The sequence below is a fragment of the Tiliqua scincoides genome, chromosome 9, assembly GCF_035046505.1.
Source record: "Tiliqua scincoides isolate rTilSci1 chromosome 9, rTilSci1.hap2, whole genome shotgun sequence".
Taxonomy (NCBI): domain Eukaryota; kingdom Metazoa; phylum Chordata; class Lepidosauria; order Squamata; family Scincidae; genus Tiliqua; species Tiliqua scincoides.
The window spans coordinates 1,470,155-1,493,499 of NC_089829.1; the positions used below are offsets into that span (position 1 = coordinate 1,470,155).

Below are 23,345 nucleotides of genomic sequence, written 5' to 3' on the forward strand. Positions count from 1 at the left end.
TCCACTGGACGCTTAGTTATGTTTGCCCAATGAATAAGATCTTTCTCTAATGTTTACTCACAAGAAAACCAGCAATCAAAGCCACCTTCCTTGGGGAACAGAAGCTAAGAGACAATTCCTCACTAATCCCTCAGTCACAATCAATAGGATGCAACAAAAGAGGTAGGACCTGCAAACTGGACATTTATAATTAAAGGCATAATACTTCTCAAAGCTTCTCAATAGCAATACAACAGGCTGGCACTGCAACGGCATTGTAGGTGATAAACACAACCACACACAGGACAGCAACTCCGAAATGCAACTATTTGGTATTGCATTGTCTGGATTCTGTTTAAAAAAAGGCGTGACAATTTTAAACTTGTCCTAGGGATGGCAATTTTAAACATGTCATAAGCTTCTTCGCGTCCTCTGAGGTGAAAACCAAAACAGAAACTTTTTAAAATGAACAACGAACAAATCAAAACCATTCCAGTGTAAGACTAGTGTGGAAGCCATTAGAGTGGAAGCTCAGGTGTCCTTCCAGGCACAGCAGAGAAAAACTGCCTCGAAAAGGAACGTGCAGATGGATCCCAGATATTTGCTTACTGAAAATATAGTCTAAAAGTGCTTGGTGATTAAGCTTTGCCAGCAATACTGAACAGCAGCTTGGGGTGGGTGACTGGATTCCTTGAAAAAGCAATACTTAGGTCAAGTTGCTACTGTACTCACACCCTGTGAAAAACTGTACACACAGAGAGATCAAGAATCACACACACACACACACACACACAGCACATAGACAGACTGTGCGCTGAATGCAAAAGTGGAGGGCTTAGGACAAAGCAGGATGGTGAGCAAAGTAAAACTGAATAGAAGACATGACACCCAGCATCCTGAGGGAGGCACTGCGGGAAGGGCCGTACCACAATGAGTCGGGTCCGCGCTTTCATAAGGAACATCATCATAGATCACATCTTCTTCCGGGGCTGGGGAATTAAACTGATTCCCTGGAACGAAAGTAACAGTGGAAAGCTAAAAAAAGGAGAATGTGGGATGAGGTCCACGGAAGGAGGAACTGGAGACCTTTTCCTCTCCAGAGTGCTCAGTGCAGAGCCGGTCCAGGATCAGCCTCTGTCAACCAGTAAGCTGACTGTGAGGTAAGGCAATGTGACAATGAGGCTTGAACTTTGAAGTGCTAAACTACAAACACACTTCTGCAATAAACAATGTATTCCCCCTGCCCTCTCTCACTCGCAGCAACATGCATCGAAGGCCATACCTCGCCGGAAACTCTTCCTTTTCCAGCTGTAGGCTCGCGTCCCAGCCTGTGCGTTCCCGACCACGTCCCCATTGCTGACGACTCCCAGGAACCTGAAATCAGGAGGGTAGCTTGAAACTCTGCTGAAAACCTGGCCATTTCCCCAGGGGTCCTGTCAATCCAAAACCCCCTCATCCTGGATGCCTTTGTGCACATCTCCTCACTACCAAGAAAGATCCCCTTCTCTTAAAGAAGACTCAAAGGCAGGTTACAAGTAACACCATTCTGTCCCCTTCATCCTTTTTTAATCCAGGGAGGAGCAGCAGCACCAGTGGAGTTGGACAGGCAGAGGTAGAAATGCTCTACTATCTGAGACAACCGCCTCATTCAGCCACACGGATGAGCCGGCCCTCGCTCACTGCACTGTCTTAACTGCACTGCTCCAAATCTGCTAAACTTTGTTCCCTCGTGCAAGGCTGCTATTTCTCAGGTCACCACAGGTGGCTTGAAGAATCAACTCTGCTTTCTCATCAGAACCCCCAGATCCAGCAAGTCGTGTTAAGGGCAAGACAGCAACCGGGAAGGCTGGGCAAGATTCCAGAGGCACCTGAGGGGACAATCTATGCAGCCATACACAGGCAACAAATCCGAGTCTGTACCTGAGTGACTACAGAACAGGGATCTGTACAAGGGCCACCACTGAATAGTCCCATTTTATAGGTGAAGAACACCAAGGCTGAGAGATGAGCAATGAGCACAAAGTTCACAGCGGCAGATTTATTTATTTTTCTTGCAGTTGCAAGGATCCATCTGCATTCTGAAACACAAAGCCCCTCAAGCAAAGAACTGGCTCAAGGTCATGGCTCAGGGTCTGAACCACGAAGCAGGACTTCTCCTCACCCTTCCCCATCTGCGAAATAGGGACGACAACATGTGTCTTACAGCCATTTACGGCTGGTGGTTGTACAGACAATATCAGGCTGATACAAGTCAAGCACTTTGTGCACTCAGAAAGCCCTGGACAAATGCTCAGCAGTCTTCTGTCTTTACAGTCAGGGAACACAAAGGTTGTGGGATACTCAGCTTGCCCTGTGGCTCAGAGAGACAGCTGTCATTCAAACTGTCATCTACCGCACTCCAAATTACACAGAGGTTATGGGCAGTTTACCTTTTGCCCACCCTTACGATGGTGTGAGAAGTCCCAAGGTTGCCACACTGCCAAAGCTAAGGGGGAGCAGACCCGATTCCCTCCTCTGACAGAAGGCCCAAGCACAAGCAAAAACCAAGCAGCATATCCTTTTTTAGACATTAGATTAACCTTATGTTTCTGAGGTTTTATGTTGTGTTACAATACACACCTCTTCTCCCTTGTGCATTCACCACCAGCCAGGCTGACACTGTTCAAGGCCCACACCCAGAAGGCTGTTCAAGGACTCACCCAGCCTGGGGAACCTCGAACAAGCAGTGTACATGCAGGCAGGTTGCACCACGAAGGGCCCAGGGCAGGCTTTGCTGCAGAGCCCCCACAACCACTTTGCTGCAGTTGGCCCCAACTCTCTGGTTCCACACACAAGCTAGGAGGCAGCATCCAGACACTGGGCAGGGCTACATACCCTCACGGCCAGGCCCTGCAGCTCCTTCTCCAGCTCCCCAAGCTTGCCCCGGAACGTATCCCCTAGCCAGGTTCCTCCGCAGCCTCTGCACACTGCAGTAAGAAACAGCCTCTCTCCCGTGTGACGTGGTGCTGACCATGCAAGGCAACGCTGGCAGAGGTGAGTTAGTATGCAATCAATATTGCTGTCTCTCCAACCCACCATTAGCCAGCTGCCTCCTCCCAGACCATCCTTCAGGGGTCTGAAGACACCAAGCCCTGCCAAGCGGCCTCTTTCCCTCCTTCCCTTAATGGGTGGGTGGATAGAAGCCTCTTATGCTCAGGGAAGGAAAACGAAAGGAGAACCGCTTGAGAGCGATAAGGGAGTCATGCTGCCAGCATAAGCCTGTGGCTCAGGAGCAGAGCTTCCTGGAGCCGGCAGGGGCAGTGGGAGGCAAGCTTCTGACAAGTCAGGAAACACAGGCTGCAATCCTAACCTCACTTTCCTGGGAGTAAGTACCATTGAACACAATAGGACTTCTTAGTAGACCTGCCTGGGATTGTGCCCTCAAGCACAAAAATAGCAGTGGACATGCAGAATTCTTCATTCATTTAAAAAAGAAATTTGAAGAGCCCTAAGAATTTTTGCCTGCCAGATCTGAGCTGAATCCTGACATCTCAGGTGGCACTTTTCAAGGTTCTAGACCTCATGAGTCCAAGCAAGTGTCATCAGTCAGTACTCCCCTCCTTTTGCCTCCTGCTCCCTAAAGCTGTTGCTGGAGTTCACTGATGATTGTGTTACAGCAGGCTGGAGGTCATCGACACTTCGGTTCTGGGTTACTGACCGAAGACCAAAGTTCTCATTCCTTGGGATACGGAAGAGAGATGGTCAGTGCAGTTCTAGACCTGTCTATTCAAGAGTAAGCCCCACTACATTCAACTGGACATAAAGCCCAATCCTATGCATGTCTACTCAGAAGTAAGACCTACTTAATTTAATGGAACTACTCTCAGGTAAACATGTATACAAATACATATCTTACTCCTAGGGAGGTCTGCAGCCCAGGTTCATGAATCGGGAATCCTCCTTGGCAGAAAAGGGCTTGAGTGGCCCAAAAGCAACACCCTTGCACTGCTTGCATTCCCCACAAGATAGCACTGCAATGCCTCCCTCCCTCCCTCCTCACCGCACACCTGTGGCAAGGAGTTCCACAGACTAATTACATTCTGGGTAAAGAAATATTTTCTTTTGTCTGTCCTAACTTTCTCAATACTCAGTTTTAATGGATGTCCCCAGGTTCTAGTGTAATGCAATAGGGAAAAGAGTATCTATCCACTCTATCCATCCCCTGCATAATTTTGTATGTCTCAAACATGTTCTCTCTCAGGCACCTCTTTTCTGGACTGAAGAGCTATCCATTCTCCCAGTTTGGAGAGATCCTTCTGGAGCTCCTCACAATCCCTTCTGGTCTTCACCACCCAGAAAAGTTTAGCGTCATCTGCAAACTTGGCCACCTCGCTGCTTAGCCCTGCCTCCAGGTCGTTTATGAACAGATTGAAAAGCACCAGTCCTAGGACAGATCCGAGGGGCATACCACTTTTCACCTCTCTCCATTGTGAAAACTGTCCATTGACACCCACTCTGTTTCCTGCTCCTCAAACAGTTCCTAATCCAGGAGAGGACCTGCCCTCTAATTCTCTGACTGAGTGTTCTCAGCAGCCTTTAGTGTAGGACCATATCAAATGCCTTCTGAAAATTCAGATATACAATATCTACAGGATCTCCATCATCCACATGCCTGTTGACCTTTCCAAAGAATTCTGAAAGGTTTGTGAGGCAAGACTTACCCTTGCTGATTCTCCCTCAGCAAGGCTTGTTCACCTGTGTGTGTTAAGATTTTATCTTTGATGAAGCATTCCACCATCTTACCTGTAATAGACTTTAGGCTGACCGGCCTATAGTTTCCCAGGTTCCCCCTCTTTCCCATTTTAAATATCGGCGTGACATTTGCCATCCTCCAATTCTCTGGCACCATGGCCATTTTAAGGGACACGTTGCATATTTTAGTCAAGAGATCAGTTACTTCATTCTTCAGTTCCTTAATGACTCTTGGGTTGAATGCATCTGGGCCCAGTGATTTATTGATCTTTAATTTGTCAATTAGGTCTAAAACATTCTCTCTTAACCTCTACCTACCTACATACCCAACCAACCAACCATCCTCTTTTAACCTCCATCCATCCATCCATCCATCCATCCATTAATCAAGAGGAGCAGTTTGGGAAGCAGTAGACAGATGCAGAGAACTCTTTTAATTTCTCTACCATCTCCAAGTCTCCTTTTTCCCTCCTTCTCCCCTTTCCCTCCCTCACCATCCAGAGGGCCAACCGTTTCTCTGACAGGTTTCCTGTTTCTAACATATTTGAAGCAGCTTTTATTATTCTCTTTAATATTGCTGGCCACGTGTTCCGCAACATCTTTTCGGCCTCCCATATCACCTTCTTACATTTCTTTTGCCACAGTGTATGTTCCTTTTTATTCTCCTCATTCATTTACAGAAGGAAGCTTTCTTGCCCTGTACAGCCTCTCTTAATTTGGCTCGTTAGCCATGCTGGCAGCTTCCTGGACTTAGTTGAACCCTTCCTCATTTGCAGTACACACTTCCACTGGACCTCTATTACTCTTGTTTTAAACAGCTTCCATGCACTCTGGAGAGACTGAACCCTCTTTACCTTCCCTTTCAACTTCTTTCTAACCAGCCTCCTCATTTGAGGGAAGTCAGCCCTTCGGAAGTCAAGGGTTTCTGTGTCAGATTTGCTTGGCACTCTTCCCGACATGCATGGTCACAAACAGATCACTGCATGGTCACTGTTCCCCAATGGCTCAGTAACATTTAGATCTTTAACCAGGTCCTGAGTACTGCACAATATTAAATTCACAAAAAGTGGAAAGTCGTCTGTCCTCTGGTGGCCTCCATGACTAGCTGCTCTTAGGCGCAGTCATTCAGCAAATCAAGAAATCTGGTCTCTTTTTCATGACCAGAACACAAATTGATGTGAGGATAATTGAAGTTCTCCATGATTACAACCTTGTCTCTCCTTGATATCTCCCTGATTTGTTTCCTCATTTCAAGGTCCCCTTCAGGTTTTTGGTCCAGAGGACGATAGCATGCCTCCAGTATTACATCGCTCCTTGACAGGACAGGGCAGTGGGAGAAGCTAAGTAGTGATCACAACCACGCTGCAAAGTGCTGCCACCACATTGAGAATCTGGTGTTCCAAGGCAAGGACACGTGTCTCACATACAAACACAGGCCAAAGGCCAGCTAGTCCTATATCCTGGAAGGGCATTCAAAACTCCCCACTGGAAGGGGCCTCATAGGTCAAGTGCCCTCCTCCTGTTCTGCCACAGTGCAAGAGTGGCTAAAGCCAGGGATAAGGACACTGCTGGATTGGACCAAGGCAAGACCATCTGGTCCAGAGCTCTGCCTCCAGGAAGCCCAGCAGAGCACGGAAGGCAACTCCCCCTCCCCCAGTTCGCTTCTCAGAATTGGGCACTCTTCAGAGCCCTCCTGGTTCTTAGAGACTCCACATTGATATGATGTCATCCTTCAGGAAATGTCAAATTGCCCATTCTAGAGCCATCTGAAGGAGTCGCATGGAGGGGCAGACAGAAGTTTGTTCCTGAATGCGTATCAATTTAACTGGGCAACCTCAAGGTCTTGAATTGCAGGAAAAGGAAGGGGCTCACCACCCACATTCTCTGCAACATAAATAGTTTTATCTGTTTGAGTCAGCCCCAGTCCACTCCTTGTCAAATTCGGGCGCAAGAAAAGGGTACAAAACAGGGAGTTTCCCACCCACTTGGAAGTGTGACCAATAAAATAACCTCAGTTAGCAGAACAAAACAAGTGTCTTCCCCTCATTTTGCCACAAGAGGCCAGTAGCGAGCTTCTCTCATGATCAAATGTGATGAACTTGTGATCCTCCAACCCAGGACACTTTGGAAATCCTCCACTTGCTATTTCCTCCACACATCATTCCTGTAAAGATCTCTCCCCCTTCTTGCAATTTCAGGGTCGGACCTCCTTTCCTCAGGTCCCAGCAGGCTCCCCCCCTCCTTCAGCCACAATGTGGGCAAGAGGGGCCAAATTCACAGGATTCTCACATAAAGAAACGGCAGCCCCCAGGTGCACAGGCGCTCCCTGAGTTTGTGAAATCACACAATTTGATTGCAATGTGAATAGAGGATGCTATGACATCATGACAGTTATGTGGAACATCCAGTTTCAGAGGCAGTCTACATCTGAGGACCAGTTGAAGGGGGGGCGGTCACAGGGTTGGGCAAGTGACCTTTCCTTTAAGAGAGATTTTAAGCAAGTTGCCAAGCAGAAGACTGAGGCTATTCAGGTGTGGTTATTTCTAATTTGAAGTAAAAATCTGGGTGTGGGTTCACAGAACAAGAGGACAGAGGAAGGAAGCTTGGGTTAGCATTCCTAATGCTGGAGCATGTTAGAAGGCAGTTTATGGAGCAATATGCTGCTGACTGTCCTGTAATGTTAGTAACCTTACTATCTTGTACATAAGCTAGCTAACTTTTCTTGATTTGTATGCTACTGAAAATGCATGATGCTAATGTTTATGGAGCAACAAGGACTCCCTTAAAGACATACAAAAGAAAATATTTCTTTACTCAGCGTGTGGTTGGTCTGTGGAACTCCTTGCCACAGGATGTGGTGATAACATCTGGCCTGGATGCCTTTAAGAGGGGGATTGGACAAATTTCTGGAGGAAAAATCCATTATGGGTTACAAGCCATGATGTGTATGTGCAACCTCCTGATTTTTGAAATGGGTTATGTCAGATGCAAGGGAAGGCAGCAGGATGCAGGTCTCATTATCTGGTGTGCTCCCTGGGGCATTTGGTGGGCTGCTGTGAGATACAGGAAGCTGGACTAGATGGGCCTATGTCCTGATCCAGTGGGGCTGTTCTTATGTTCTTAACTACAATTCCCAGGAAGCCTTGCAGGTCTCTTGTTGTCTGGTGTGCTCCCTGGGGCATTTGGTGGGCTGCTGTGACATACAGGAAGCTGGACTAGATAGGCCTATGGCCTGATCCAGCAGGGCTGTTCTTATGTTCTTAAAGAACTAACCTCTTCTTGTAAAAAAAGTTCTGTTTTGAAGATTAAGTGCAATACATTTTATTGACCAAGGAATGTATTTCAAAAGAACCTGGGTGCTTTTGGTGTTATAAGCAGACTACATTATCCTCAAGGATTAGGCTCGTGAAAGAGGGTGTGCATTGCCTCCTGCCAGGGTCTGGAATTTCCCCTAATCTCTCTGTGACTCCCTGGGTGATAATCGTGAAGGGGGGACTTCGAGAAGTCATCTGGTTGCCACTGCGAAAAGCAGAACATTGGCATAAATGACCCGTCTTGATCCAGTAAGGTTTTATATATTTTAAACACAGCATGCTTGAGCATGTGGAAAGTGAAATTTGCTTTAAAGGTTGCTCAACCTTCTAAAGTCAGAGGACCAATTACAAAACCATTAGGAAATAAAGTCAATATTTATACCAAACACCATAAAAGCAGTCTTAAACCTAAACACCAGGAAAAAGTCCGTCACAGAAGGGAAGCTGCATTCAAACAATATTTAATAGCATTATGGAAATTCCTAAACAATAATCGACCAATTCAGGTCCGAGAAGAGAAATCCTCTTCACCCCCAGTGACTCATCTTTTCCCAAAAGTCCTACAGTCTTCCTACAGGAAGGTTCTGACACATGTCTTGGCCCTGTTCTGATCCTCACAAGGATTCATACTTCAAGACAGCCTGAAGGCAATTTGGGGAAAGCATCCATTTCAATGGAAAAGTTCAGCCAAGTATCTGCCCTCCTTGCAAGACTGCCCCAACTCTCCAGGCAGTTATGGACAGGAAGGGAGCATGGGAGAAATTCCCCCAGGCTGCAGAGAGGCACAGGGACTGCCTTCTGCCAGGCCATTGGTCCATTGCTGACGCAACCTCACAGCAGGTCTCCAGGCTTCCAGGCAGAAGGAATATTTTCCATCCCCAACTGAACTTGGAACCTTCTGCATGCAAAACAGTGGCTCCATCCACTGAGCTACAGTCATTGCCCTTCCTGGATCCTGCTCCATGCCACACCGCCAATCCCAAATCCCCCCCCCAGGCACTTTTGGCCACAAAATGAGAGAGATCCACACATCTCTGACACCACATCTCACATGGCCCTTAAGCTAACAGAAATCCTGTTGCAGGGCAATTAGGCACCTCATCAGGGAGCTGCGTGTAAACCTTCTAAACAAAGAACAATGCCTTATATTGTTGTAACTTTCCGAGCGTGCAAAGTGTTTCACAAGTATTATCTTGATGCTGCCCTCACAACCACCACCCTGAAAGGCGTGCGAGTATTACTCCCATACTGAAGCTAGGAAAGACTGAGGCCCAAATACTAACCAACTTTCCAGCGCTGACACAGCTGTGCCAATGGGGCACATGCTGCATCCTGCAGTTGGGTGGCAGTCACAGAGGCCTCCCCAAGTCAAGGGAATGTTTGTTCCTTACCTCTGAGCTGCATTGCCCTTACCTCAGTGCTGGAAAGTTGGTTAGGATTGCACTCTGAGGCACACAGGAGAGCAGCTCGCCCAAGGCCACCTCAGTGTGCTCAAGGCAGAGGCGAAATTCCACGCAACACAAAATCTCGTTTCACAAACTACCAATGCCTCTGTAGAACTGAATGCAACGATCAGCACAGAAGCACCACAGGTAAAATAGAACCATTTGCCTCTTTTGGACCAAGGGGAGATTCACAGTTTCTGATGCAACACCTGGTAGGGAAGAGGGCCAGGAATCTGCCATTCACAGCAAATGTGAAGGGGAAAACCTCTCTATCATCATGTTAATACAAAACGCTGGAGTGCCCGACACACCATCTTTAGCAACTACTGAATGAAACACAGTTTTTATCAAGACTGGATTCCAGCAACTGGTAGATATCAATGTAAGGAAATGACAGAGGAACAGGCACACACAGAAGCAGCGGTGCATTTTAGAAGGGTGTGGGAGCTTAGTCAGCTGGGGAACACACACACACACACACACACACACACACACACACACACACACCCATCTTAGAATCAGGGCTTAACTCTGCCAGTTTCCTATTCCTATAATAGACAAAGGAGGGGCTGAGCCCATCTCCCTCCCTCTCCCTGCCTGCTGTACCTGAAGAGTAAAGCACTGTTGAAGCACCAGTAAAGAAAGCTGCCAGACCAGTCCATGAAACAGGAAGGCCTCCGTCTCTCAAGGCTAACTGCACTTTTGGCTTTCTCCCAAAGTTACCTGACTTATCACCTTGGGAAAGAAGGCCCAAACCAGACCTGATGGCGGGGAAGGGAGGGCACTACCTGCTGATTAACCCTTTGGCCACTGCTGGCTTGCTAGCACACAGAAGTGTTAAATACAGCCAGTCTCCAGCACCTTCTAGCCTGCAACTGCTAACAAGCCTTGGGTCCTTTCTAGAGTTGACAACACTTCAAAGCAAGAAGCGGATTGCAAGTCTCCACCTTTTATCCTGCAGTGACTCAGGTCTAGACATCTATCCCCTCATTCATTCATGGGCTTCACAGTCCCTTGTCTGCTGAATCAGTAACAGAAGGACTACAAAGCCCAGACAGCAGTTGCGGACCTCCCATTATATACTATGGGGCAAATGCCCTGGGTGCGAAGCTGTAGGACCCTGTGAAAGCCTCTCTGAAGCTCCTGAGGGGTCGGAAACTGTGCTTCCAGTTTCCCAGAAGCACAGTTTATAGTATTGGGGAGCCTCAGAGAGGCTTCCCCAAAGCAGCCTTGGGTCACGCAAGGCTCCATGAGCCTCAGGTGAGTGGGGGGTGGTGGATCTGCACATGGGTGGCAACAGCCTGCAAGAGGTGCCATTAAGGACCTTTGCCCAGGGGCACGGGGCTGGGGAGGTCTGCCACCGAGACATAGACAGGATGTTTTGTATCACTTGCCCTGAGACAAGTGGCAACACTTTCCAAAGGTGCTGTTACGGTACGTCTAGGAGAGTTTGAACTCCAGTAAGTTCTTGAGGAGGCAGAGGCTGCGATGCAGTCCCCAGGATTACATCACTAAGGGGGCTGCAGGGACTGGGATGCACTCAACAGTCCCTGCAGCAGACTGTTGGGGTGTGGGGAGCCCTGTGTGAGTGTCTGCAGGATTCCCCACAGCTTAAAAAGCAAGAATGGAACGATCGTGCTCCACTTCTGCAAAACCGTCTGTGCTTTCACTTTTTAAGCTGCGGGAAGCCCTGCAGACACTCGAGTAGGGCTCCCTGCACCGCCAACAGGCTGCTGCAGGGACTGGCGAGTGCATCCCAGTCCCTGAAGCCCCCTTAGAGATGCGATCCTGGGGATTGCGTTGCTGCCTCCCCCTGCCTTCACCCCTTAAGGGGAAAGTCAGCAGGGCTCTCTGACTAGGGCGTCACGATGCCCCAGTTAGAAAAGCCCTGCTGTACGTTTCTCTGCCCGCAAATGAGTAGCAGACTAATTGAAAATTGAAAAGATAAATTGTGGGACAATTTATAGTGCAAGCCTATGCATGTCTACTCAGAAGCAAGTCCCATTGTGTTCAGTGGGGCTTGTTCCAGGGAAAGTATATGAAGAGTTGCATCCTCAGTGTTACAAATGAAAATCTTCCTCTCTTTCCTCGTTTTTTGTCTTGTTTTTTTTAGGAGAAGTCTCCCAAACCACAGATGTTTGCGACTGCAACAGAGCAATAAAATATGAATTATTTTGTGACATGACTGCAAGTGACATTTTGGTCAATGTCATTCCAAGAAGAAAGAAGTACACCGAAAAAAATCCAGAAAGGCTGGCTGTTCATGAGATCAGCCTCTGCTGGATGAGGGGGCAGGAGAGCCGTGTTAATCAGGCAGGAAAGTAAAGCATGCAGCTAGATGTCACATTGTTAGCCTTCATCCTGCAAACATTCACAAGCAGGTTTTCATTTATACTAGGTTGAGTCATAGGAAGAGCCCTGCTGGATCAGGCCAAAGGCCCATCTAGTCCAGCTTCCTGTATCTCACATTGGCCCACCAAATGCCCCAGGGAGCATACCAGATAACAAGAGACCTCATCCTGGTGCCCTTCCTTGTCAGCTGAATATAAGAACAGCCCCACTGGATCAGCCCAAGGCCCATCTAGTCCTGTATCTCACAGTGGCCCACCAAATGCCCCAGGCAGCACACAGACAACAGACACAATCTGAATCCTGGTGCCCTCCCTTGCGTCTGGCAATCAGAGGCAACCCGCGTCTAAAACCAAGAGCTTGCACATACCCACTAAGACTTGTAACCCGTAGTCCTGAACATGTGAAACCATCTTGAGGAGCAGTATGCGTTTGAGAATGTGTAGAGTGCCTTTTCCACACTGGTGAGTACCCACCAGACCTAGGATTAGGCCACTGCTTGCAGGCAGATGGGCTCCCATCCGCCCAGAAACATAGTTGTAAGTGCTGCCTTTTGGGCAGGCACAAGAGACCCAGAGACACTCTCAGAAACACAGGAGGGGAACAGAGGCCTGGATTTTGCAGGGGCAGCTCCACAAAGGGAGGAGTGTGCAGGAGGCCCTCACCCTGCAGAAAGCCAGTAGGACATTGCAAAGGTAGAGCAGAGTAATTCTCTATTGAGCCCAGCCCACAAGCAGCACGTGCCAGAGGCTTCCTTCTGAATTTTTTTTTTTAATCATATGTACAGTGCACACCAAATGACACTAATATCACTTACTCTGCCTGCGTCTGTGAGCCCAGGTAATCTGTCAGAAAGAGAAAGAAAAAAGCCAGTCAGTTGGTGCTGGGGAACCCACACAACCAAGCACGATGGCAGATAACACTCCCAGATGAGCTACAATGAGTGCTGCGATGGGCCCTAAGGCTGATGGCACAAAGAGGACTGCCATGTATGCACATAATTTCCAATATATGCCATGGGGGGCTTTTGCCACAGGGCCTCCTAAAAGCTGGAGTCTCCTTTGGGCACTGAGCTGTGAACCTCCATGTTCAGTTTATCCTGATGACCAGTAGCCAGTACAATAGTAAGAGGAAAGGATTCTTGCTTTTGTGTCCTGCTTATGGGATTTCCTGGATACACCTGGACATTTCCTGTGGGAGGCAGGACACTGGACTGGACAAGTGCTTGGTTTGGTGCAGCAAGGCAGCTCTGATAAGGGGCTACCAGGAGTGACCAGGCATGAGGGGGAGCTGGGGCCTCCATGTGCAGGGCCAGCCTTCCTTCTAAAGACCCATTCCAGGGGGAAGGCAGCAGAGGTGTGTTGCCTGCTTATGCACCTCCCTCCTGGGCTTCCCAGAAGTGCCTGCAAATGTTCCCAAGTGAAAGAGAATCAAAACAAAGGGAAGTCAGACTTGCCTGGAGTCGACACCGAGCAAGTGTGGCCAGACAGTCATAGTTGCAAATATGCATGCTGAAGAGCAATTATATATACACACACACGTGCATAGATGCATTCATTGAACAGGTCCAGTAAACATATGTACCAGGTAGAACAGGGCAGGGAGACAGAAACAGAGGGGCAGGGAGACCAACTAGAAGAAGGGACAATACTTGGCGCAGGAAGCAATAAGAGAATGAAATGAAATGGAGGCTGCGTAGGAAGGAAAGAGCCAATGTCAGCAACGTTAATGACTGCTAACAATGAGGCTTGCCAACGGCCTGGGCACGGGGAGAAAAAGGAAGGCAAGGACCCCAGACAGCAGCTCAAAACCAGTTTTAAAAAGTCTCATGCAGACACGCCAGCCGGGTGCTCTTACCGAGATTGGCACTGGAGTCTGACTGGGTCAACAGCTCCCGCCCTTCAAGGAGGGCTTCCTCAGCTTCCCAGTCATCCAAGGGCTCCAGGTCATCGCTGATGCTGGACCGCCGCCTCCGGGGAGGGTCTTGCAGCACTTCTCTAGTGCCCAACTCTCTCCTGGCATTGCTGACCACCAGCCGGGATTGATCGCCCTCTTCCTCGCTGTCATCGAAGTCAAAAGCCTCCCCAGTGTCTTCTTCCCCCTCCGGCGAGTTCTCCAGGGTGCCTTGCGCAGTCCTGTCTCCTGCACAGAGGTGAAGAAACAGGAATTAATTTGCCTCTGCCAGGGAATAAGAGCTGAGCAACAGAGGCTGCATTATATAGTGTCAAACCAGCTCTTCCGGGTCTGAGGCAGAAAGAGGTCTCTCTCCTCACCTGCTACCTGATCCTTTTCAAGGGACGCTGCTGCTATCGAACTTGAAAGATTCCGCATACGAAGCATCACCTCGTTCACTGAGCTGCAGCCCATGCCCATTAACTGCCCCAACCACTAGTCCTTTCAGTCCAGCCATGCTGCAGAAGCTCTGCAAGTATCTAGTTTCCAAGCTCTGCTGCAACCTGAGATCCTTCTAAGTGGAGGTGCAAGCCAGGGACTGACCTTCTGGGTGCAAAGCAAAAGTGGAACTGTGGCTCCCTCCCCTTATGATCCCTCTAGTTCCGTGTTATCTCTCTAAGAGAGAGAGAGAGAGAGAGAGAGAGAGACCGACCAACCCTTCCCTGCCAACCTGGAATCACTCTCATATAATCTGTGTGGTTACAGCTTCTGGCAGCTTCTAGCCTGCTTTATCCCGATTTTGGAATAGCAATATATGGACCTCAGACTTCACAATATGGTTGTTTATGAATCTGGGGTGGGGGGGGGGTGTTACAGTTTTTCAAATTAGAGGCTGCTCTTGTTTCAACTGCTGTTGATGGCACAGGAGTGGGTCACATTAAAAAATATTGGTATTCCTGTGGAAGCAACAAAGACACCCCCCCACACACACACAGACACACACACACACTCTTCCGTGATCAGTGCACTCCTCGTCTCTCTTCGGGTCACTTTGGAACACTTCTATGAAAGGCCCTTGCAGTGTATCTCGTTTCCACTTGCTCCCGATTTAGCCCATGCTCCTTGCCTTGCTGCAATCAGCTGCCAAAAAGCCAGGGATTAATGCTGAGGCATAAACTTTGCCACCACCTGCAAACCTGCCCAACAACAGCTTTGCTTTGAAGAAAGGCTGCCAGCCACTGGACACCCAGGGGAGGCCAGATCTGTGGTCTGAATGGCAAGTTCTGAAACAAAAACACCTCCCAAAGTCTTTCAGGCGCACACCTGAGCTCCCAGAAGGTCTGGTACACCATCCCTTTCCCTGGAGTCACTTTTGGTGTGAATGTATTGCATATAGGCTTCTGGAGTCCACAAAGCACTGTGTTGGGTAGAACTGAAAGACAGACACAGGGGGAAGTACACACTGAGAAGGAAAGCAGCAGAAAACCTCTGCAATGGTGGTCACAGGTCTAAGTCACTCTCCTCCGAATCACATTTTGCAACATTTGTATGATGCAAATTTTATGTGTGAGGATAACTGAGATGAAGGCTCAGCCCTGGAAGATGCAAAAGAACTAATAATGAACTGGGCATGTATAAAATGTCCTTCCCTTACTGTTAAAACCCCACAGCCCAGCCCATTACATCTGGGACTATGGAGGGATGGGGATCCAAGTCAAAACTCCCACATCCTTGGTTAGAAAAGGACATAAAAAAGGAAAAGGTTAGAAAAGGAAAAGGACAAGGCTCAAAAGAGAGCGACTAAGATGATTACTGGGCTGGGGTACCTTCCTTATGAGGAAAGGCTACGGCGTTTGGGCCTCTTCAGCCTAGAAAAGAGATGCCTGAGGGGGGACATGATTGAGACATACAAAATTATGCATGGGAAGGAAAAAGTGAAGCTCTTTACACTCCCACATAACACCAGAACCAGGGGACATCCACTCAAATTGAGTGTTGGGAGGGTTAGGACAGACAAAATAAAATATTTCTTTACTCAGCGTGTGGTTGGTCTGTGAAACTCCTTGCCACAGGATGGGGTGATGGCGTCTGGCCTGGATGCCTTTAAAAGGGGATTGGACAAGTTTCTGGAGGAAAAATCCATTATGGGTTACAAGCTATGATGTGTATGTGCAACCTCCTGATTTTATGAATGGGCTCTGTCAGATGCAAGGGAGGGCACCAGGATGCAGGTCTCTCGTTATCTGGTGTGCTCCCTGGGGATTTGGTGGGCAGCTGTGAGATACGGGAAGCTGGACTAGATGGGCCTATGGCCTGCTCCAGTGGGGCTGTTCTTATGTTCTTAACTACAATTCCCAGGAGGCCTTGCAGGTCTCTTGTTATCTGGTGTGCTCCCTGGGGCATTTGGTGGGCCGCTGTGAGATACAGGAAGCTGGACTAGATGGGCCTTTGGCCTGATCCAGTGGGGCTGTTCTTATGTTCTTAGAAATTAGCCACTGACTCACAGGGAAAGGCCAGAGACTGGTGTGTGCAGGAACAGGAACAGCCATCCCCTGAAGACCCACCTGGATTCCCCTCCACATTCTAAAGCGTCAGCAAAAGTGTCCAATACATGTTCAGTTTTTCCACAGCAACCAAGAGGCCTACAAACCTGCTCTATGCTTACAGGAAAGCCAACAAACTGAAACAGCCAGATACATTTTGCATTGGGGGGGGCATGCTCAGGGCCTCACGTCAACCAAGGCAACTTCTACCACCCTGGTAAAAATCACAGTACTCTCTCTGGGAGGCAAGGGCAACAGTACCTAGTGATGAACTTGGGGTCAGCTGGGAGGAGGAAGAGGCCATCTCTCTGTCTCATACACACACACACAGTCCTGATGCTTCTGGCTCCTTCCCCAGCTGTTTTCCTAGGGAGAAAAGGAGAGGAAATGTGTTCAGGAGAGAGCCTGCGTTTCCTAGAGTCACTCCTCCCGAGTCTTCTCTAACACTCTCTAATCTATTGGAGATGACACAGCTCACACCTGGCACCTCCACATATGTCAAGTCAAGCAGTCTTACAAACCGTGTGCACTACATTCTAAGTACAGCTACAAAACACATTCAGACGATTACATGATCCTTGTCTGAAGGACAAGAATCCTCTAACCATGAGGGCGAGTGACTTACCACGTTCTTCCAACAGAGAAACAGTCGACAAATCATATCCCACCTTCCTACATGCGTACACAAGACTCCACCTACTTGCTAGTACCCACTGATAAGGGTCTTTCAAGAACTTGCTTGCCTATTGGGATCTCAAATTTAAAACATCCAAATTCGTCCTGGGGCCTTCAGGCTGTGACAAAGGCTCCATGGCAGATAATTATTTAAACAAAATTCATTGGGTTTAAGCTGGTCTCAACAGTCGTGTTCTCCATGCCGGAGGTTGCAATACAAACGTCAAGGTGGATTGCGATTAGAGAGTGGCAGTAGGGGAATTCTGAAGGTATCTCTCCGACCATCCCTCTATGAGTACAGAATTAGATACAGGATGGTAAATAGACAATCCCATGACAAGGTCATGAAGGGTCAGATTGGTTAGTGATCTCTGGGTTTGTTTTGCCTTCCCCAGTGTATGGAGTGGCTCATGTGCACCTAGAATTCTTGGCTGCTGCCTGCAACACTCTTAATTGCCAGCTGGAGCACCCAGCAGGGTCCGGATGGCATAGACCGATCTGTGGAGAGGCAGCCTTGCCTCACAACAAGGTGCAGGATGGCAAGGTCACCAGCCAATCTGCCCTACAGGAATAGCCCTTCCTGACCCATTCCAATGATCAGTCACAACCCTACACAAAGTGCATCCGCCAAACCTTTCTAAGGGAAATTTCACTGGGCGCGTCTCCAGGTCAGCTGGCTTCCCATCCCTCATTCAGCCAGTTCCTGCCTCTCCCAGAGAAGGTGGGGATGGACACATTCCTCCACAAGCGCCACAGAGAGACTAGTGCATGGTTTACTCAATGTCTGATGTGCTGGGAAGCCCCAGTGCAAGTGTAAGCACCTAGCGGTATAAGCTAGTGATTGGCAATTCTTAATGGAATACAGAGATAAAACAGGGCTTCTGAACAAGACTTCTTAGTGTAAAGCATCCAATTATATGTAAACACCCCAAGATGCAACTAATTCCAGCCCAGGAGCACTGCTCCCCTGCCATTAACCCTCCTGCACACAGAGTGGGGGAAGGCAGAGAAATCCCTCCTCCCCCCCAAGGTCTCATCAGTTGGCATATGGCAGCATCCAGCAGGCACAGACAGTGTCAGCAGTTTCCTTACAGCTGCTGCCACCCACCCTCCCTCAGGTTTAGCAGTGGTATTAACTCTGCTTGCCCTTCAGCAACAAACAGATCTCTTAAAAAAATTCCTAGAGCAATTAGCAATTTCCACCAGTTATTTTCAAGAGGCAGAAAAAAGAAATGAACCTGCTAATTGTCATCCATCAGAGGTTTGCTTGCAGGAGCCAGACGGCAAAAAAAAAAAACCAACCCAAAAGGGGGAGAAGACTAAGGAGCTCAAGAGAAAAATCGGTCAGGTGGAGACCATATGGCAGCTGTCAAGGATCAAGCAGGCCTGAACTCTCTGTAGCTGCCCAAGCCCCAGAAAAGAGAGTCAGCAAGAACTGCAGCCTCTGTCCCTTCCAAAATATGGTCCCATTTCCCAATTTTAACAAAACTTATCCCAGAAACTGGGGCCTGAGGGAGATTCTTCACCCAGCCAAATCAACCTTTCGTTTGCCAGTTAAAAGGCTTCTCCACATTCCATTGCCAACAATTCCTCTCTTCTCTAGAGCAGCTGGAACGTCCACGGACATTCAGTGACGTCACAGAGGAACAGCCAATGACAAGGAGTGGACTGCTGCAGGATTTAGTCCAGATATTGGAACAACACGTTATCACTGTTCGGACAGCACATTCAACAGTGATGCTCAGAGCGGTCCAGTTAATGCTCACCTTGTTTTCATCACAATCTGCTACGATAAAAGTAGAGACGGAGGTGAAATGTGTAGTTCTGGGACTTGCATGAGGGTTTGGGGAGCTCATAATACACATCTCAAGGGAGAGGTGAGCATTAAGACCCTGGTTCTTAAAATCCAGCTCAGATTTTAATCCAAATCAGAGAAGAATTCCTGTCTTATGTGCCTCCTGCTCACTCAGTCCCCAAACTTCCCCCCTCTCACCACTGGCCCCCAATCCCCAACCCTTCACTTTAAACCCAATATTAGCTGTGATGTGGTCATGGGGAGAAGGAAAGGAGGCAATGTCTTCCCCCCCCCCTCGGGGGGCCAAGGAGATGCAGTTGCCTGTGGGAAATGAGGTGGACTACTGCCAGGACCCATCACTACATTGCTGCCACCAGCCACTAACTGAGATTTAAATGGAGGGAATTTGTGGGATCAGGAGACGGGCAGGATAAGAGAGCCAGTTAGGCTTGCTGGGCTGGAGGGAGACCATTTGGAGGTCCACAGGTGGGCCCAGTTTATTTCCCAGGTCAGGTTGATTTGGAAGCAAGTCAAGTAGCGTCCAAAGTCCTGTCATTGCTTGACAGCCCTTCTCCATGCAACATGCTATTGCAACAGAAGGGTACAAAGTTGTAGCACTGACATGCAAAAAATGCACATTCCAGAGTACTTCATGCCACCAGAATGTGCAGGCATGTGCAGCCACACCCTTTAGCAGTCATGCATTTAACATGCACCCCTCCCCATTTAGAATTGAACAAGCTTATCTACATTCCTTTCTCTCAAACACTGGAGGCCGCCAGACCCTATGAGAAACAAGACACAAAATGGGAGGTGTTCAGAAGAGAACAGGGTGCATCCCGTGAGCTGATGCAAAGCCAAGTGAAACACTATTTGAAAAGATAATGCAGGGGGCCTCCCTGCCTGTTTCTGGCAATAATTAAAGCAGCTGTGGAGGCAAGACATCTCCTAAGGGCTTCCGGTGCACTGAAAGCAGAAGGAAGGAGCAGGGAACATTTGAGGAAAGGCTTCTGCTCCAGAACACAAGGCTGCTGTGTCCAGAGCAAGGGGTGTGTTCGAGAAGGAGAGGGGCCAGTTTTTAGATTGCACATTAAGTCCAACACTTAATGCTCACATACGATGCAGTCATCTGAAACAAGAGGCATCCCTCTCATTTGCTATGGCTTAGATAGGGAGGGTGAGCCAAGAGACCTGACAACACTCAAGTTGTTGCTACAGGAGGAGCAAACATCTCCAGAAGTCAAGAACGCCTCAGACCAGCCCTTTCCTCTAGCTACTCGTATTAGAAATTCTTCATGGGGAAGCCAAGTCCAAGCTGCTCCCTCCCCTGAGCAATGTGCCCTCGACTTGGCCACTAAACCATTACATCCCCTGGACTGTGCTCAATTATTCAGGGTGCAACCCAGAGCTCTTAAAACCAGTCAGAATGTCCCAGTTGGTCCTCCCCTCCCAGGTGGCAGGAGAGATTCCAGTGAGGGTAATTGGATCAAGACTTTCCTGGGCTGGCTTTGTCCCCATCGCCAAATGGGAAGAGGAAGAGGAGGCCTTCTTACAACTTATGCATGAATAGGCTCTAACTGGATCAGTCTTTGCTCCCAAACCAATCCCAAGATCATCATAACACAGCAAAACAATTTACCCTCACAAACTAGAAGAGCTGCAGACCCAAAGGGGAATTGGCCCCACAGGAAAAGGGAGGGAGTTTTTTAAAAAACCAAAGCAGATTCCCAGCTAAAGTTCTGCCTGAAAAACCAGATCCATGTGCATCTAGGTTTCCTGCCTAGGAAGGACATTCCAAAAGACTGGGGCCACAGCCCCAAAGACCATGCAGATACATGCCATATTTAAGCTGAAAGAAGATCCAGAGCAGGGTCTCCATGTAGAGCAAAGGAACATGTGGGGAATGGCAGCCCTCCTTAGAAAGCCCAGGAAAGCCCTGAATCCAGCTACCCTCATTGGGTTCTCTCGTGCCATCTGGGAAGAGAGGGCCGACTGGGACATTTTGAAGGGGAATGGCAGCCCTCCTTACAATCTGATGGTCCCTGGGCAGTCATGGCAACATTCCTCTTGCCTCCTAGCCCAAACACACTTCCCAAACACAGAACGTACCCGTTTCCCTTTGCTCCCCTCTTCTCCCGGCTCTAAAATGCCCTGCCCTGACAGGGAAGCCTAGTCACTGCATGAGACACTGCAGGAAGCCAGAGCCAGGGAAAGCGTTGCGACATCTGGAAAGCTGCAGGGAGAGCCCGGCCAATAACTCCATTCCAGACCAGCTCCCTCTGTCAGTGGCTGCAGAGATCAAAACACGCAAGGAGGGACAGGAAGTGAGGTTTCAATGTCAGCACAGCAAGAATCGAAGCATATGAATGCCCCAAGGAAGGGAGCTGCAAAGCATTCGGGTAGAAGTTCAAACCTGCAGTGCTGTGTGAAGGTAAAGGCCACCTCTGAGCATGGTGAGCAAACTCACCATGTCTCTCTTTCGCCTCCACTCAGGCCTGCAGGTCAAAACTTAGTTGCACAAATGTACAGGGCAGGAAACACAAGGGGCTCAAGGGTCAGCAGCATTCCGTTTGCCAACTGGTCTGCTCGCAGTGGAGGCGCCAGTACAAAGGTTAACCAGATGGGAGCCATGCAAGAGATGGTCTTTCTGCCTGAGTCAGAGCCCAGCTGTTGCTCCTTGGCAGGGTTTGGTCAGCCTGCCTCAGGGAGATTTGTAGTCCCAGCAGGAACAGGCGGCTGCCCTCAAAACCCAGTCTTCCTCCTCTTCTCTGATATTCCTGCTGACACTGCTGGCATTCTTAAACATGTGCCTCCATAAAAGGTGCTTTGTCCATTATTGGGAACTCTGAGCTATTTGAAAGCAGCACCTCTGAGTCAAAAGCCCCACCCACTGACCCAAAAAGGGCTGCATCTGCCCACCAAAGAAAAGGCACTCTGCTGTGGCTGTGCAGCTCTGGGGCTCAGCCCTGCCTTGGTTCAAAAAGAGTGCCGCAAACCCTTTCCATACTTCAGTCCTTTGTACCCAGCAAGAAAGTACTGCCATCATATTTATTAATAAGCATGGCGGGCTCAGCCATGAGGCTAAGGGCCCAATCCTATCCAATTTTCCAGTGCCAGTGCAGCCATGCCATTGAGGCATGCGCTGCATCCTGTGGTGAGGAGGCAGTCACAAAGCGCTCCTCAAGGGAAGGGAACATTCGTTTCCTTACCTCGGGGCTGCATTGCAGCTACACCGCTGCTGGAAAGTTGGATAGGACTGGGACCTGAAGCAGTGGTCTCAGACAGAAGACTGACAGGGGGGCTTCTCTCCACTGCTGCTCCTCCTCCTCCCCCCACTCCCTGGACTGGAAAATGAAGACAGGGACAGAATGAAAGGGAAAGTGTGGAGGAGAGTGGCAGGCGAGAGCAAGGACCGGCAAACATTCTGGCAGGAGGGCCATATAGTCCCTCTGACACTGTGTAGTGGCCAGGAAAAAAAAGAATTCACATTTCAAATTTGAATATACATAATTGAATATATTAGAGATGGAACTTACATGAATGAATTTTACTGAGCTTATTTATACAGGTTAAGTCTCATTATTTGGGAGGGTTCTGTTCCAAGAACTCACACTATATGGCACTATAGCAAAACAATTTAAAAAACAAAGTCTCTTTACTCTGGTGATTTAAAAACAGCTTTGCTGACCTTTGTAATGCACACAGACGTAATCAGTCTCTCTTCAGGAGCTTAGGCTTCACTAGGAGGCAGCAATCCCTCCCTTCACCAGGAGCCCCAGCAAGGGGGAAAGAATGGAGAAGGTGATAATCGCTGCCATTTAGCCTTCTTTCACATGCTCAGGGGGAAGGCAGGAGTGAAGCCTATAGACAGAATGATTGATGGATTGTCAGCCAGCTGCCCTCTCTTGCATTATCAAACAACTGTTTTCCTTCCATTTAAAGGGCACTTCTCATCAGCTCTGAGACAGAAAAATCTGTGGATACTTAGGTTATACCTGTAATCACTTGTATGACTGTCTCTCTGCAACAGTAAGAAGCAGTTTTTTAAACTGCAATTTTAAAGGGGTGCATTTTTCCCCTTCTGCAGGATCAGCACATTCCTTCTCATTTGCAGGGGCCATTCGTGTTGAGTCAAATCCATGTATAACAAGGCTGGACCTGTAATACACATGAGAAATATAATAAAGGCATGTAGAACCACATGAGAACTGTGAACTACTTGCCACACGCTCCCTGCACATTGAAAACATACAGATTAAGCCAGAAACACATGGAGATGTAAGCTGTTCAGATGCAATGGGAGGGGCTTAAAATAATGCCCAGGGAAAAGCAGAAAACACATGGAGATTTAAGAACATAAGAACAGCCCTGCTGGATCAGGCCATAGGCCCATCTAGTCAAACATCCTGTATCTCGTAGTGGCCCACCAAATGTCTCAGGGAGCACACAAGACAACAAGAGACCAGCATCCTGGTGCCCTCCCTGCATCTGGCATTCTGACATAACCCATTTCTAAAATAAGGAGGTTGCACATACACATCATGGCTTGTAACCCATAATGGATTTTTCCTCCAGAAATTTGTCCAATCCCCCTCTTAAAGGCATCTAGGCCAGATGCCAT

The 23,345-nt window shown here is 48.5% G+C and overlaps 1 protein-coding gene across 22 annotated transcripts in view; it reads right to left on the reverse strand.

Annotated features, from left to right (window-relative positions):
* Positions 1–23,345, reverse strand: part of ARHGEF10L (Rho guanine nucleotide exchange factor 10 like) — a 100,214-nt gene that overhangs the window by 64,275 nt on the left and 12,594 nt on the right. For 13 of the 22 annotated variants that reach the window (XM_066637836.1, XM_066637856.1, XM_066637854.1 and 10 more), the window contains 8 exons: positions 22,720–22,882; positions 22,413–22,585; positions 20,834–21,013; positions 16,516–16,620; positions 13,676–13,960; positions 12,636–12,663; positions 1,262–1,353; positions 906–989 (listed from right to left, as the gene is read on the reverse strand). In XM_066637836.1, the coding sequence (XP_066493933.1) occupies positions 906–989; positions 1,262–1,353; positions 12,636–12,663; positions 13,676–13,960; positions 16,516–16,558 (532 nt within the window). In that variant the 5' untranslated portion in view covers positions 16,559–16,620; positions 20,834–21,013; positions 22,413–22,585; positions 22,720–22,882. The remainder of the gene's footprint in view (positions 1–905; positions 990–1,261; positions 1,354–12,635; positions 12,664–13,675; positions 13,961–16,515; positions 16,621–20,833; positions 21,014–22,412; positions 22,586–22,719; positions 22,883–23,345) is intronic. The other 9 variants (XM_066637842.1, XM_066637843.1, XM_066637841.1 and 6 more) reach the window with 6 other exon arrangements.